The sequence below is a fragment of the Caretta caretta genome, chromosome 11 (genome assembly GCF_965140235.1).
Source record: "Caretta caretta isolate rCarCar2 chromosome 11, rCarCar1.hap1, whole genome shotgun sequence".
Taxonomy (NCBI): Eukaryota; Metazoa; Chordata; order Testudines; family Cheloniidae; genus Caretta; species Caretta caretta.
The window spans coordinates 78,994,528-79,011,765 of record NC_134216.1 but is presented as its reverse complement, the minus strand read 5'-3'; the positions used below and the strand labels follow the sequence as shown (position 1 = coordinate 79,011,765).

General features: G+C 47.6%; 1 protein-coding gene across 1 annotated transcript in view; it reads left to right on the top strand.

The window, feature by feature from the left end:
• FTCD (formimidoyltransferase cyclodeaminase) overlaps window positions 1–17,238 on the top strand; it is a 41,469-nt gene that overhangs the window by 16,585 nt on the left and 7,646 nt on the right. The window contains exons 5-9 of the mRNA XM_048870231.2: window positions 3,336–3,515; window positions 11,082–11,219; window positions 12,167–12,298; window positions 14,486–14,547; window positions 16,597–16,726. Coding sequence (XP_048726188.2) covers window positions 3,336–3,515; window positions 11,082–11,219; window positions 12,167–12,298; window positions 14,486–14,547; window positions 16,597–16,726 — 642 coding nt within the window. The remainder of the gene's footprint in view (window positions 1–3,335; window positions 3,516–11,081; window positions 11,220–12,166; window positions 12,299–14,485; window positions 14,548–16,596; window positions 16,727–17,238) is intronic.

The window sequence follows — 17,238 nt, the reverse complement described above, 5'->3', positions numbered from 1 at the left end:
ATTGGCTGGCATGTCCCTACAGCCCCTGACGGGTGGGGAGTTGGCTCCGTGCGCTGCCCCCGCCTGCAGGCACCGCCCCCACAAATCTCATTGGGCGCAGTTCCCAGCCAATGGGAGCTGGGGAGTCGGCGTTTGGGGCGTGGGCAGCGCAAGGAGATCCCTGCCCCCCTCACAGTGACGTGCTGGATGCTTCCAGGAGCGGCATGGGGCCAGGGCAGACAGGGAGCCTGCCTTAACCCAGCTGCGCCACCACACTTTTAGCACCCTAAAATCTCCCGGTTTGGCTGCAGTAGCCTCCGGGAGATAGAGCCCGATTCCGAGAGACTCCCAGCGAAATTGGGAGGGTTGCCAACCCTAGGCCTCACCCCAATGATCCCCCTACCCCCCATCTGCCACAGGTCTCATCCCAACGATCCCCCTACCCCCCATCTGCCACAGGCCTCACCCCAATGATCCCCTACCCCCCAGCTGCCACAGGCCTCACCCCAATGATCCCCCTACCCCCCAGCTGTGACAGGTCTCATCCCAACAACCACCTATCTCCCATCTGCTACAGGCCTCACCCCAACGATCCCCCTAACCTCCAGCTGCCACAGGCCTCACCCCAACGATCCCCCTACCCCCCAGCTGTGACAGGTCTCATCCCAACAACCGCCTATCCCCCATCTGCTACAGGCCTCACCCCAACGATCCCCCTAACCTCCAGCTGCCACAGGCCTTATCCCAACGATCCCCCACTTGTGACAGGCCTCATGCCAATGACACCTCACCCCCCAGCTGCCAGAAGCCTCAAGCCAATGACTCCCCGCCCCCCAGCTGTGACAGCCCTAATTGCAATGACCCTCCTGCCCTCCAGCTGCCTGCCACAGGCCTCATCCCTACCTCCTCCCCTGCAGCTGCCACAGGCCTCATCCCAAAATCCCCCTGCCCCCCAGCTTCTACAGGCTTCATCCGAGAAATGTCTCCTAGTTGCCTCAGGCCCTCCTTCAATCCTTCTCCCATCTCCAGGCAAGCCCCCTGGCTTCCTCCTCCATAGTCAGTCTCTGACTCCCTGAAATTCTCTGGTCCTCAGTGGGAGAGCTGATATGGGACTCCATCAATACAGTATTTGAGGACAGGGATATAATTACTGCCACTCATTGCAGCATTATGGAAATAGGTCATGTCAAACACACCTATTATGGTTTTTGAGGAGCTCACACGTTTGGTTGGTGCAGGTAACTGTGTGGCTGTAGTAATACACGTTGAGTTTTGGAAGGCAGTTGACTTTGTACCACACAACGCTGTTTGAAATTAGCTCTCTATAGCATGAATAGCACCTGGTAATGGATGAAGGCCTGGCTAATGGACAGATCGCACAGGGTAGTTGTCAATGGGGAATCACCATCAAATGGGGCAGTTCCCAGCAGGGTTCCATCACGATCGGCACTAGGCCTGATGTTGCTGAACATGTCCATCACCGAGCTGGAAGTAGATCTAAAATCACTGCTGATCAAATTGGCAGATTACACAAGGATTGGTGGAGTGGTAACTAGTGAGGACAACACAGTCATACCGCCTGATCTGGATCACTTGGTAAGCTGGGCCCCTTTAAACAAAATGTTTTTTAATAAAGCCTAATACAAAGTTATAGACATCTGTGAAGAAGGGATGCCGACAGAGTGGGGCGCTGTGACCTGGAGAGCCATGGCGCTGAAAGGAGAGTGGAGAACAACTCAACGTGAGCTCCGGTGTGATGGTGACACAGAAAGGGCTAATGCAATCCTGGGATGTGTAGAGTGGGGAGTGCAGAGAAGTAGGGCAGTGATTTACCTCCGTACATGGCAAGGGTGAGACAATGCTGGAATACTGCCTCCAGTTCTGGGGTCCCCGTTTTAAAAAGGATGCTGGGAAATTGGAGAGGGTGCAAAGAAGAGCCACAAAAATGATCCGGGGCCTGAGGAAAATGCCGTACAGTAGGAGATTAATGAGCTCAGTCTGTTTAGGTGATCCAAAAGAAGCCAGGGAGGTGCCTCAATACTTCGTAGCTTCACTAGGAGAAAGTACTCAGGACTAAAGGGCTCGTTAGTTAAGCAGAGCAAGGCAGAACAAACAGCAATGACTGGAAGTTAAAACCAGACAACTGCAAAGGAGAAGTACGGCACCAATTGTTAACAGTGAGGGTGATTAGCCATTGGAGCCAACCACTAAGGGAAGTGGTGGATTCTTCATCTCTTGATGTCTTCCACTCCAGACTGGATGCCTGTCGAAGAGATTGGCTTTAGCCAGGCACAAGTCATTGGGCTCAGTATAGGGGTAACTGGGGGAGTTCTTTGCCCAGGTCACACGAGATAATCTAATGGTCTCTTCTGGCCTTAAGTTCTATTGATCTGTGAATCAATGGCTCCCCATTCACTCTGGCTGCCCCATTCACCAAGTGCCCCCTGCATCTCCCCAATCCCCCATTACTACCTTTTCCATGGTGTGAGGGATGGCTCGTGCCTCCCCACCAGACCTGTCCCACAGCCCAGGGTGCCCAGAGGGAGTCAGCAATGGTTGGTTGCTGGTAAGACATGTCGCCCACGGAGCTGAGCAGAACGTGGCAGCTCTGTGAGCTCCTGTTTTCATTTCCTAATAGTTTCTCAGAGTCTCCCGTAGGGGCTGAAATGTCTCTTGTTTGGTGTCAGCCAAGAGGGGGCATCGGGAGAAATTTGAGGAAAGGTTAATGAAGCTGGTTGTGCTGGCTCTTGGGGAGAAGAGGGAGCACTTCTGAGTTGTTCTGGAATTTTCCAGATGCTTTCTGTGCAGCCAGAACATGTTCTTTTGGCCAGGCAACCGGTGTGCTGCACTGAGGCTGCTGCAGACTGTGCTCAGCATGGTGGGTCCATTGTGACCTTGTCATTCCTCTCCACCCCAGTCATTTGTTTGAGCCACACGTTGTTTGGCCTTGGGCTAAGATCGGGGCTCTTGGCTCGAGTGGAGCACACACACACTGACCCACAATACTGGCGGCTGGGCGTGGAATAGCTCTGAGTGAGGAATGCACCATGTCTCCTGTGCTGATTCCCAAGAGCGGGAATTGTAAATCAGGACTGGATGTTCTCGAAAAGATCGGCTCTAGCTCAGCCACAGGTTCCTGAGCTTCCTGCCAGAATGATGGGCCGAGGTTCTCCAGCCCGCATTACACAGAACGCTAGATTAGAGATCTTAATGGCCATTTCTGGCTGGACGGTCTATGAACTCTGAATTAACTCTTGCAATCAGCTCTCTGGAGTGACAAATAAACCCAGCTGACCTTAAACGATGAGGAGTTCCTTTTCAATGGATTTTGTTCCTTTCGTTTGCTCTCTTCTAAGCTCACAAAGGGCGAGTGGGTTCCTGATTTTGGCTCTGCATCCTTTGTTCCAAGATGGGGAGCTACAGTCACTGGTGCACGCACATTCCTCGTTGCGTACAACATCAACCTCCTGTGCACAAAGGAGCTGGCGCATCGGATTGCTCTCAACATCCGGGAGCAGGGCCGTGCAAAGGACCAGGTAAGCCCATTAAGTTCCTTATTCAGAATAATGAGGCTTCCCTGGGAGAGGGCACTGGATAACTAGAGCGTTGGCTCAAAAATAAAAAAATGAATAAATCCCTCTCCCACCCACTCCTAGTTCCACAGTGCTTCAGATTTGAGTTGTCCATCTTTGCTGTCCCAAAGTAAGGGAGACTGGTGCCAGTTTGTGTTACAGGCTACACCTGAATTGATCACTACAAAAATTACAAACTGGGCTTGTACAGGTTTACTACCCCTCTCAGCTATTTTCATACTGCTGAATTATGGTTCTCGGGGAGGAGGAATTTAGGATCCTTAGATCAGAGTAGCTGGGTAAATGCAACCTTTGTTGTAGCAACATTGGCTTTTTTGACCTTTGATGTGAAGAGCATATGAGGGTCTAATTAATGTAAGATGGTTCCTATATTCCTTGACATATCTACCCATTTATAGTATGTGATGGTGCTCTCTGGCTTAGGGCAGGCATGATGTCCCAGCAGGCATGTGCTTGGGTTCCCACTGGGGTGGTGTCTGTTGTTGTTTCATCAAACTCTGTAGGTGGGAGTATCCCACGTTCTAAGTGTGTCAGTTGAGTCATCCCCCAGGGCCATCCCAGAGCCTTGTCTGAGGGTCCATCTGCTGTATCTGGGAGAGAAGGGAAGCTGCTTATGTCTCTCGCCAGCAACCAGAGATACTTTGGACTTTATAGAACTGCCTTGTCAATCTCTCATGTGATCCAACAGCCTGAGAGCAGGCTTGCCAAAGTGAGCTCACAGACAGGAGAGATTTCAGGATGGACTCCCTGGTCTGACAGTGGGAATCTAGTGCTCCACAGGATGGGAGTGTATCTGAGCCGGCGATTAGAGGGATCCATCTGGAAGGAGATTGAGGGTGGGTTTCTGGGGCTGAGCAATGGGAGGCTGGACACCGAGGCTGTCACCATAAATAAAACAGGATGCACTTGTTTGTTTGTTTGATTTTTTGTTGGGGGGGAGTGTTACTGGTCTCTGGCCAGGTTGCTTTCAGCATAAAACACCTGTTTGCTGGAGCGAGGCTGTGGGTCTATCTACACTGCAATCAGAGGGGTGACTGCAGCATGTGAAGACAAACCCAAGCTCGCTTTGGTCTAGATAGTGTGTAGCTGAGCAGCATGGGTTAGTCACTGACATACATATCCAGCCTCCCGCATGGGCTTGTGCAGTCTATGCTGCTGCCACTTCCCTGCTATTGTTCTCTAGCTAGATGAAAGCTGCCTCAGGCGTGTCTACATATGCTGCAGTCACTAGTGCCTAGCGCCGTGTGGAAATACTCTCTGTCAGTCTGGCAGGAGAGCTTAAGGTCTTAGTTAGCAGAACGCAAAAATGCACTGCAGAACATTGTACTGGAATGCATAGTCTGGGCAGAGCAGACGTAACATGGAACCACTGAGCCCAGCAGTGCTTGGGCATGTCTGACTACAGCCAGGGCGATTCCCAAACTGTACCATAGAATCTCTATGGATAGTAATTCCATGCTCAAATAATAAGAATCTAGAACTAGGGGTATATTACTGACCACCTGACCAGGATGGTGATAGTGACTGTGAAATGCTCAGGGAGATTAGAGAGGCTATTAAAATAAAAAAACTCAATAATAATTGGGGATTTCAACTATCCCCATATTGACTGGGTACATATCACCTCAGGAGGGGCTGCAGAGATAAAGTTTCTTGACATCTTAAATGACTGCTTCTTGGAAGAGCTAGTTAGAACCCACAAGGGGAGAGGCAATTCTTGATTTAGTCCTAAGAGAGCACAGGATCTGGTCCAAGAGGTGAATATAGCTGGACTGCTTGGTAATAGTGACTATGATATAATTAAATTTAACATCCCTGTGGCAGAGAAAATACCACAGCATCCCACCACAGTAGCATTTAATTTCAGAAAGGGGGACCACAAAAATGAGGAAGTTAGTTAAACAGAAAGTAAAAGATTCAGCGAAAAAAGTGAAATCCCTGTAAGCTGCGTGGAAAATTTTTAAAGACACCATAACAGAGGCTCAACTTAAATGTATACCCCAAATTAAAAAACATAGTAAGAGAACAAAAAAGTGCCACCGTGACTAAACAACAAAGTAAAAGAAGCAGTGAGAGGCAAAATGGCATCCTTTAAAAAGTAGAAGTTAAAGCCTAGTGAGGAAAATAGAAAGGAGAAAAAACTCTGGCAAGTTAGGTGTAAAAATATAATAAGGAAGGCCAAAAAATAATTTGAAGAACAGCTAGCTAAAGACTCAAAAAGTAAGAGCAAATTTTTTTGTAAGTAAATGAGAAGCAGGAAGCCTGTTAAACAACCAGTGGGGCTGTCAAGGTTCCTTCCCCACTCTGAACTCTAGGGTACAGATGTGAGGACCTGCATGAAAACCTCCTAAGCTTACTTTTACCAGCTTAGGTTAAAACTTCCCCAAGGTACAAATTAATTTTACCCTTTCCCTTGGAATTTCCACTGCCACCACCAAACTTTAACTGGGTTTACTGGGAAAACGTAGTTTGGACACGTCTTTCCTCCCAACCCTTGCACCCCACTTTCTGGGGAAGGTTTGGTAAAAATCCTCACCAATTTGCACAGGTGACCACAGACCCAAACCCTTGGATCTGTGCCAATCTTTAAAAAAGGGAAGAAGGAGGATCCAGGGAACTACAGGCCAGTCAGCCTCACCTCAGTCCCTGGAAAAATCATGGAGCAGGTTCTCAAAGAATCAATCCTGAAGCACTTGCATGAGAGGAAAGTGATCAGGAACAGCCAGCATGGATTCACCAAGGGAAGGTCATGCCTGACTAATCTAATCGCCTTTTATGATGAGATTACTGGTTCTGTGGATGAAGGGAAAGCAGTGGATGTATTGTTTCTTGACTTTAGCAAAGCTTTTGACACTGTCTCCCACAGTATTCTTGTCAGCAAGTTAAGGAAGTATGGGCTGGATGAATGCACTATAAGGTGGGTAGAAAGCTGGCTAGATTGTCGGGCTCAACGGGTAGTGATCAATGGCTCCATGTCTAGTTGGCAGCCGGTATCAAGTGGAGTGCCCCAAGGGTCGGTCCTGGGGCCGGTTTTGTTCAATATCTTCATAAATGATCTGGAGGATGGTGTGGATTGCACTGTCAGCAAATTTGCGGATGATACTAAACTGGGAGGAGTGGTAGATACGCTGGAGGGGAGGGATAGGATACAGAAGGACCTAGACAAATTGGAGGATTGGGCCAAAAGAAATCTGATGAGGTTCAATAAGGATAAGTGCAGGGTCCTGCACTTAGGATGGAAGAATCCAATGCACCGCTACAGACTAGGGACCGAATGGCTAGGCAGCAGTTCTGCGGAAAAGGACCTAGGGGTGACAGTGGACGAGAAGCTGGATATGAGTCAGCAGTGTGCCCTTGTTGCCAAGAAGGCCAATGGCATTTTGGGATGTATAAGTAGGGGCATAGCGAGCAGATCGAGGGACGTGATCGTTCCCCTCTATTCGACATTGGTGAGGCCTCATCTGGAGTACTGTGTCCAGTTTTGGGCCCCACACTACAAGAAGGATGTGGATAAATTGGAGAGAGTCCAGCGAAGGGCAACAAAAATGATTAGGGGTCTAGAACACATGACTTATGAGGAGAGGCTGAGGGAGATGGGATTGTTTAGCCTGCAGAAGAGAAGAATGAGGGGGGATTTGATAGCTGCTTTCAACTACCTGAAAGGGGGTTCCAAAGAGGATGGCTCTAGACTGTTCTCAATGGTAGCAGGTGACAGAACGAGGAGTAATGGTCTCAAGTTGCAGTGGGGGAGGTTTAGGTTGGATATTAGGAAAAACTTTTTCACTAAGAGGGTGGTGAAACACTGGAATGCGTTACCTAGGGAGGTGGTAGAATCTCCTTCCTTAGAGGTTTTTAAGGTCAGGCTTGACAAAGCCCTGGCTGGGATGATTTAACTGAGAATTGGTCCTGCTTCGAGCAGGGGGTTGGACTAGATGACCTTCAGGGGTCCCTTCCAACCCTGATATTCTATGATTCTAAGTGCAGAGTCCTGCACTTAGGACGGAAGAATCCAATGCACCGCTACAGACTAGGGACCGAATGGCTAGGCAGCAGTTCTGCAGAAAAGGACCTAGGGGTGACAGTGGACGAGAAGCTGGATATGAGTCAGCAGTGTGCCCTTGTTGCCAAGAAGGCCAATGGCATTTTGGGATGTATAAGTAGGGGCACTGCCAGCAGATTGAGGGACGTGATCGTTCCCCTCTATTCGACACTGGTGAGGCCTCATCTGGAGTACTGTGTCCAGTTTTGGGCCCCACACTACAAGAAGGATGTGGAAAAATTGGAAAGAGTCCAGCAGAGGGCAACAAAAATGATTAGGGGACTGGAACACGTGAGTTATGAGGAAAGCCTGAGGGAACTGGGGATGTTTAGTCTATGGAAGAGAAGAATGAGGGGGGATTTGATAGCTGCTTTCAACTACCTGAAAGGGGGTTCCAAAGAGGATGGATCTAGACTGTTCTCAGTGGTAGCAAATGACAGAACAAGGAGTAATGGTCTCAAGTTGCAGTGGGGGAGATTTAGGTTGGATATTAGGAAAAACATTTTCACTAGGAGGGTGGTGAAACACTGGAATGCGTTACCTAGGGAGGTGGTGGAATCTCCTTCCTTAGAAGTTTTTAAGGTCAGGCTTGACAAAGCCCTGGCTGGGATGATTTAATTGGGGATCGGTCCTGCTTTGAGCAGGGGGTAGGACTAGATGACCTCCTGAGGTCCCTTCCAACCCTGATATTCTATGATTCTATGATTCTATGATCTTAGAACAATGAAAAAGTATTCAATTTTCTTACAAGAAGACTTTTAATAGAAGTAAAGGAATCACCTCTGTAAAATCAGGATGGTAGATACCTTACAGGGTAATTAGATTCAAAACATAGAGAATCCCTCTAGGCAAAACCTTAAGTTACAAAAAAGACACACAGACAGGAATAGTCATTCTATTCAGCACAGTTCTTTTCTCAGCCATTTAAAGAAATCATAATCTAACACATACCTAGCTAGATTACTTACTAAAAGTTCTAAGACTCCATTCCTGTTCTGTCCCCGGCAAAAGCAGCATACAGGCAGACCCAGACCCTTTGTTTTTCTCCCTCCTCCCAGCTTTTGAAAGTATCTTGTCTCCTCATTGGTCATTTTGGTCAGGTGCCAGCGAGGTTACCTTTAGCTTCTTAACCCTTTACAGGTGAGAGGATTTTTCCTCTGGCCAGGAGGGATTTTAAAGGGGTTTACCCTTCCCTTTCTATTTATGACAGGGGCCACTGGACGATGGAGATGCTAAAGGAGCACTCAAGGACGATAAGGCCATTGCAGAGAAACTAAATGAATTCTTTGCATCCGTCTTCACAGCTGAGGATATGAGGGAGATTCCCAAACCTAAGCCATTCTTTTTAGGTGACAAATCTGAGGAACTGTCCCACATTGAGGTGTCATTAGAGGAGCTTTTGGACCAAGTTGATAAACTAAACAGCAATAAGTCACCAGGACCAGATGGTATTCACCCAAGAGTTCTGAAGGAACTCAAATGTGAAATTGCAGGACTACTCACTGTCTTCTGTAACCTATCATTTAAATCTGCTTCTGTACCAAATGACTGGAGGATAGCTAATGTGACACCAATTTTTAAAAAAGGGCTCCAGAGATGATCCCGGCAATTACAGGCCGATAAGCCTGATTTCAGTACCGGACAAACTGGTTGAAACGATAGTAAAGAAAATTTTCAGACACATAGATGAACATAATTTGTTGGGGGAGAGTCAACATGGGTTTTGTAAAGGGAAATCATGCCTCACCAATCTACTAGAATTCTTTGAGGGGGTCAACAAGCATGTGGACAAAGGAGGATCCAGTGGATATAGTGAACTTAGATTTTCAGAAAGCCTGTGACAAGGTCTCTCACCAAAGGCTCTTAAGCAAAGTAAGCTGCCACGGGATAAGAGGGAAGGTGCTCTCATGGATTGGTAACAGGTTAAAAATAGGAAACAAAGGGTAGGAATAAAGGTCAGTTTTCAGAATGAAGAGAGATAAATAGTGGTGTCCCCCAGGAGTCTGTACTGGGCCCAGTGCTATTCAACATATTCATAAATGATCTGGAAAAAGGGGTAAACAGTGAGTGGCAAAATTTGCAGATCATACAAAACTGCTCAAGATAGTTAAGTCCCAGGCAGACTGCGAACAGCTACAAAAGGATCTCACAAAACTGGGTGACTGGGCAACAAAATGGCAGATGAAATTCAGTGTTGATTAGTGCAAAGTAATGCACATTGGAAAACATAATCCCAACTATAGCTATAAAATGATGGGGTCTAAATTAGCTGTTACCACTCAAAAGAGAGATCTTGGAGTCATTGTGGATAGTTCTCTGAAAACAACCACTCAATGTGCAGCGGCAGTCAAAAAAGAGAACAGAATGTTGAGACTCATTAAGAAAGGGATAGATAATAAGACATAAAATATCATATTGCCTCTATATAAATCCATGCTACTCCCACATCTTGAATACTGCATGCAGATGTGGTCGTCCCATCTCAAAAAAGATATATTGGAACTGGAAAAGTTTCAGAAAAGGGCAACAAAAATGATTAGGGTATGGAATAGCTGTCATCTGACGAGAGATTAATAAGACTGGGACTTTTCAGCTTGGAAAAGAGACTACTAGGGGAGATGACAGAGGTCTATAAAATCATGACTGGTGTGGAGAAAGTAAATTTACTCCGTCTCATAACACAAGAACTAGGGGTCACCGAATGAAATTAATACAGAACAGATTTAAAAAAAACAAAAGGAAGCATTTTTTCATACAACACACTGTTAATCTGTGGAACTCTTTGCCAGAGGATGTTGTGAAAGCCAAGACTATAACAGAATTCAAAAAAGAACTAGATAAGTTCATGGAGGTTAGGTTCATCAATGGCTATTAGCTAGGATGGACATGGATGGTGTCCCTAGCCTCTGTTTACCAGAAGGTGGGAATGGGTGACAGGGGATGGATCACTTGATAATTACCTGTTTTGTTCATTCTCTCTGGGGCACCTGGTATTGGCCACTGTCAGAAGACAGGATACTGGGCTAGATGGACCTTTGGTCTGACCCACTATGGCCGTTCTTATGTTGTTAGGTTCTTATCTGTGCACACCGTCTTTAGCCTGTAAGTTCCTTAGAGCAGGGACCTGCCATTTCTATTAGTATGCAAGGCCCCATGCAAACCTATGGAGCAGAACAAATAACTAGAGGAGAGTTGGTAAGGGTCACAGTCCCACACCATTAAATCTGTACAAGTAAATATGAAGGCAACTTTATCCGTTATCAGTAGGGACTCTTCTTCCTTCATAGTACAATATCTGGCTGCTGTTACTTCTGGGTCATCAGCAAACCCAAATATGTGGGCTAGTGGCCTCCAGTTGTGTATCAGTCAGTTCCCCTCATCTGCAGAATGCTTTCTCTCTCACAGACTTATTCCCAGGGTTGAGTTGGCTTGTCAGCCACCACAACTCTGAAGTGTGTTGTTCTTTGCAGCCGGGGCGTTTGAAGAAGGTCCAAGGCATGGGCTGGTACTTGGATGAGGAGAATATTGCCCAGGTTTCTACAAACCTGCTGGACTTTGAAACCACCTCCCTCCACACAGTCTATGAGGAGGTCTGCAAAGATGCCCGGGTGAGTTGCACAGGTGCTATGCAAGTTTGAAGCAGCTTTGCCCAGCGCAACCAGCCTCCTTCAGAGAAGTAAAATTACAGTCAAATTGCCCGTGGCTGGTAGAGAAGGAGAAAGTTCTCGCACCTGTGGCATGAGAGCTTGTCTTGTAGGAGGTGTGTGTGTGAATACACAGGGAGCCACAACCTACCCTCCATACTTAAGGCGTTAAGGGAGCAGGAACGTGTGCCTCATGAGATGTGCCAGCTGCTGCACCGTCCCCTCCGGGCTGGCAGTCACGTGGCATGGGACAGCGGCATGGCCAAGTTTGTTGGCCTAGGCTTAAGATCTGTGAGCCTATACAGGGAACACCCTGGGCTCCCCTCTGCTTGTGGGCTCCCCTCTGCTTCTGTACCCTACCTTCAGTGCCTTTCGGGAGGGAGTCCAGATGGCCTCGTTTGGTGAGTTGCCAGCTATCCTCTCCTCCTCTCATGTTTTCAGGAGGCTGCTAAATGGCGTACACCCACTTCTTATCCCTTAGGGAGCCAGCCAGCCAGCTCCCTCCCTCCCTCCCTTGTACAGCCTTCCCTGGCATTTCCCCATAAGCACCAGGCACACTGGGATGTCTACCCCTTGGAGTGAGGGGCGTGGTGGCAGCAGGCCCCCGTGGTGACATTAAGGTCCCACTGCTGTAGAACTGGGGGCGAGGAGGCGAGCAGGTGACCAGCTGCGCAGACCCTGTGTGCTGCGGATGGGACTGAGGGGGTCAGTTGGCTGGGTCCAAACAGCAGCAGGAAGGACCAGCAAAGTGAGATCTCTGACTATGAGTCCCAACCCCTAGAATGGGAAGGGGCCTGCTTGAGTCCGGTGCACCCCTTGGCGCGGATCAAGAGTCGGGGGCAGTGGGAGAGGTGGCCAGGCAGGGAGGCTGTAAGGCTAAAGGGCTGTTAAATGCTAGTCCTTGTTTGCAGGAGCTGAGCCTGCCCGTGGTGGGCTCCCAGTTGGTGGGGCTTGTCCCCAAGAAGGCCATGCTTGATGCAGCAGAGTATTACATTCAGAAAGAAAACCTCTTCATCCTGGAGGAGGAACAGAAAATCAGACTGGTAAGGCCAACGCCCATTGACATCCCCGCTCAGAAATCTTTCCCTGGAGGGAACTGCAAATGATAGCAGCTGAGCTGGCAGCTTCTTGCCTGTGAAAAGGTGTGATGGGTTTCCCTGGGGTGCAACCTGGAACTGGGGGGTACTGCTGAGCCCTCTGACATACCAGTCTGGGCCCCATCTCACACTGTGAGGCTGTGACAAGCTGCAGACTGCTCCCGGTCTTACACTCACACAAACATCTACACAGGCAGGGACACACCCAGCTGCAGTGACATGAATGCTTCTCCTCAGCCATTTATGAATTAACAACGGAGAGGCCCCAGAGAGCTCCCCCCAGCTCCACCGCCTAGGACCCCAGAGCTGTACCATCTTGCCCTGGTCAAAGGCCTGAACAGTATAAGTTTATTACCCAGTCCTCCCCTCTCTCAGTGTGGAGAGGACCATGCACCAGTTTTTATTCCTGAGCAGATTCCCCAAGCACTTCTAGCAAAACACACTGTTTTAGGGAAAAATATACAAAACAAATGTCTTAACTGCAGAAAGATAGATTTTAAGTGATTATAAGCACTGAGCGTACAGATCAAAGCGGGTCACATAAGAAATAAAACAAAAATGCAATCTAAGCTTTATAAACTAGGTAGGGTTTGAATCAAGCGGTGTCTTACCCTGTTAGCTTGTACAAGCAGGTTACAGCTTTTACATACACAGGCTGGAATTCTTCTGTCCCACGTGAGACCTCCTTTTCCAGTTCAGTCTTTGTTCCTAAGGTATTTCCAGGTATTCAGTTGCAAGGAGAGTGAGGCCAAGTGATGATGTCACTTCCCCTCTTTTATAGCTTTTTCCACCTTGCTAGAAAGATCTTTGCTCATGACATGGGGTTCCGCTCCACCCTCCCCTGACCCCTGGTCAAGCATCTTCCATTGCCTGCACGTGATCCCTCTGGGAAACCTCCATCGTAAACAATTCCTGAGATAGTCCCTGAGCGTGTGGATTCCCCTTAATGGGGCCATTAGTCCTGTCTGGCTTCTTCATTGTTGTACCTGAAAGGCTGGTTGTGGGTGTTCCCAGCCTCACAACATATTTCAATAACACACACAGCAAAACTTCATAACTTCCCATACAATGACAACACATAAAATCCAACCGGTTATTAACGTTCAACAGATCAAGACTTTTAGAATGATACCTCACAAAACATAGCCTAATTATATGACAGTGGTGAATATGGGGGTGCCAGGGTGTTGTTTTGGGGCACAGAGGGTCACAGAGGGTCAGGCAAAAAGCAATGGAGCAAAATCAGATCTGTCTTTTCCTTTCCCACCAGAGAATATGAAAGATTTGGAGGTTCCTATTTATTCCCTTGCTCAGAAACCAAACCAAGCCCCTGAGGCTGATAAAACTCCCAGTGACATTCTGAAGAAGGACTTATTGCTGTGAATGAGACAGCATTCATTGGGTTAGGTTCCAAAGGGATGTTCAGTGACTTGGGAGGTTGGAGAAGTGCTGTGTGGGAAAGCAACCTGCTTAATGTCCTTAAGGAATCTATTTCTGTGTGTATTGGGTTTATTAAAACTCTACAGGAGCTTCCCAGAGCCTTACCCAAGTGGCAACTGTTTCCTTGGCCCACGGGATAATTCATTTTCCACGTGGTAGGTATCATGATGTATGGTGCCCTTTAAAAATAATATACAAAGGGAAAATGAATCAGCTTTCAGGGTTTTAAAGACATGGTGCTGTATTTCAAATGCCATGTCACGCTTCGTTAGAACCAAAAAGGACCAGTTTTGTTTAGCTCTGATATCACACTTCGGGTTAATGTCTTGCTAAGGCATTTTTAATAGGGTGGGTGAAAAGCCCTAGATAAGAGTTAGTTAATTACGATGATGATGATGAGGATGGTGACGGACAGCTTGGATGGATATCAGAACATACTCATGGCTGGAACCAATGTAGGTTACTAGCTTTGATACTGTTCCTTGTAAAAACTTAACATTGATTTTTAGAAACGTGTACATGACCCAAGTGTCCCAAGTGAGGCCAGTTCTTACTGGCTGGATATTTACATCAAATCACTCGCTCAGAATTCCTGGCCATCTGATGAGCCCTGGAACTGAATATTCTCCCCCAGAAGTGAGCAAGGCTAATATGTTGACTTTGCCTTGATGAATGTGTCTTTCTTCATTTCAGGTAGTCAGCCGGCTGGGCCTGGATTCCTTGTCTCCATTTAACCCCCAGGAGCGCATTATTGAGTATGGACACCTTGTCCATTTTTTTTGTTACTCTCCTTGTTTGTAGCCCAGGAGAATAGCTGGTGACTCAATTTACTGTTGCTCAGATCCCAAAGTAGCACAGGTTTCAGAGAAACAGCCGTGTTAGTCTGTATTCGCAAAAAGAAAAGGAGTACTTGTGGCACCTTAGAGACTAACCAATTTATTTGAGCATGAGCTTTCGTGAGCTACAGCTCACTTCATCAGATGCATACCGTGGAAACTGCAGCAGACTTTATATATACATAGAGAATATGAAACAAGTATTGTTTCATATTCTCTATGTATATATAAAGTCTGCTGCAGTTTCCACGGTATGCATCTGATGAAGTGAGCTGTATTGTTTCATATTCTCTATGTATATATAATGTCTGCTGCAGTTTCCACGGTATGCATCTGATGAAGTGAGCTGTAGCTCACGAAAGCTCATGCTCAAATAAATTGGTTAGTCTCTAAGGTGCCACAAGTACTCCTTTTCTTTTTGCAAAGTAGCACAATCTTCCTGGGATGCCATTAGGAACTCATTTGTGTTCCTACAGGGTTTAAAATGCTCCTGGCTGCCCAATGAAATGTTGATTTCAACAACATTTTTGATGGGAAAAAGTCAAAAAGAATCGCTTTGATTTTCTCATTTTGTTTCACTAATTCTGAAATGTTTCATTTAGATAAGGTAAAAAAGTTTTGGTTCAACTTTATCACTTTAATTTTGTTTTGACTTTAAGTTTTTAATAAAATATAATGTATGTTACGTTTAATAGTTGACATATTTATATATAACATATGTTAAAAATAAAATGAAACACTGTCAAAATGACACATTTTTACCTTATCGAAACAAAACAATCTGACTTTATTGAAATGAAACTTTTCAGTGGTCCAAAATCAAACTTTTTCAGAATTTTGGTTTCATAGGAAATTTCAAAATTTTGGCTTTTTGTTCTAATTCAGAACGTTTTTTTTTCTTCATAATGTCAGAATTTCCCACAGGCAAGAAATTCCAGTGTCTGCCCAGTTCTAGTACTGGACAATGAAGTGCTGGGTTTAGACAGTACCATCAGGAGCATCCAGGGTTTGCTTAGCAATCAGCGTACCTGGCTTAACATGCCACTGCATATCCAGTTTAGCAACGTGGGTGTCTACACGTGCTGCACTCACACCTGCCAATCGCAGTGCAGACACACCTGCAGGGTTGTATGCTGCTTCCCTTCACCATAGTATCTAGCACCTTGCATGTAAAGTCATTAGCAAGAGCAAAGTTCCTAGAGGACTTCATGGAGTCTCTGGTTTATTGTGGAAGGGCTGTTTCCAAGAGGAAGGGTTTGCAATGTTTCCTAGAGCTGGTCAGACTCTGGAGGACTGTTCTGTAGCTGGATACCCTCCTCTGGCCTCCCTCCCACCCTCACTCATCATTGGCCATTGCAGGGTGAGCCCAGCTGGTGGCTGTCCCCTGAGAAGAGCAGCATGGTCATTCCCCATGGGGTTGGGGGAGGATGCCTTGGCAAATGGCAGTGCCCAGTCCCTTCTCTGCCCCGAAGAGCAGCTCCTCTTATTTCATGGCACTGCTGCCAGCGCCGAGATGCCTCTGCTCAGAGCAGTGGAGGGGATTTTTAAAGGGGAAGAGTTGGATTTTTGTGGGGATGGTTCATACGTTGCAGGAGAGAGGAACGATCCCTCCTGCCAGAAGTGTCTCCACTAAGGGCTCCCCCACACAGGCCCTGGAATAAACAGTTCTCCTTCAGGACAGGCTGCTGCTGGTTTCCATTTCCGAAACTGGGGTGGAGTTTCTCTCCACAGATATAGCCCCGAAAGGCCCAGTGAATTCAATGCAGCTCCTGGCTGTGATGGTCTAGGCCTGAGGGTGCCACATGGGACCCCGGTTCTGGTTTCTGGTAAAGGAATTGTCAGGGCATGCTGGGAAGAGCCGTCGGAGCATGGTTGGGGCTGCTCAGAGAGCCTGGCTTCCCTGCAGTTGCTTGACACTCTGGCTTGGAGCAGGGAAGGGCTGAGTTCCTCCTGATTTGCTGTTGGCAGGTACCTGGTGCAGAGCGGCCAGGCAGACGGAGGCTTGGTGTCCAAGTCTCTCCACACGTTCGTGCGTGCCGTTGGTGCGAGGTCAGCAGCTCCTGGGGGAGGATCGGTGTCTGCAGCAATGTCTGCTCTGGTAGGTTCGCGCTTGGCTCTCCTGTGTTACAGCAGGGCGACTGCTTCCCTGCGGGGTGGAGAGCCTGCCCTGGGTGGGGTGGGAGCCCACTCTAAGTCAAACACTGACATTGTCCACAAGTGAGTAGTAGGAGAAACTGTAGCCCAGGGGTTCTCAAACTTTTGTACCGGTGACCCCTTTCCCATAGCAAGCCTCTGAGTGCGACCCCCCGTTATAAATTAAAAACACTTTTAAATATATTTAACACCATTATAAATGCTGGATGCAAAGCAGGGTTTGGTGTGGAGGCTGACAGCTCATGACCCCCCATGTAATACCCTGCGACCCCCTGAGGAGTCCCGACCCCCAGTTTGAGAACCCCTGCTGTAGCTCGTCTGCCAGGGGGTGTTGGCAGCAACAGGGGCTGGGGTCACTAGGGGAATCTCTGGGATCTAGGGGAATCTCTTTAACAGTGCACACCAGAACTGGCTCGAGCCCCCATCTGGAAAACTACACATTGCCCCGGGTGACTG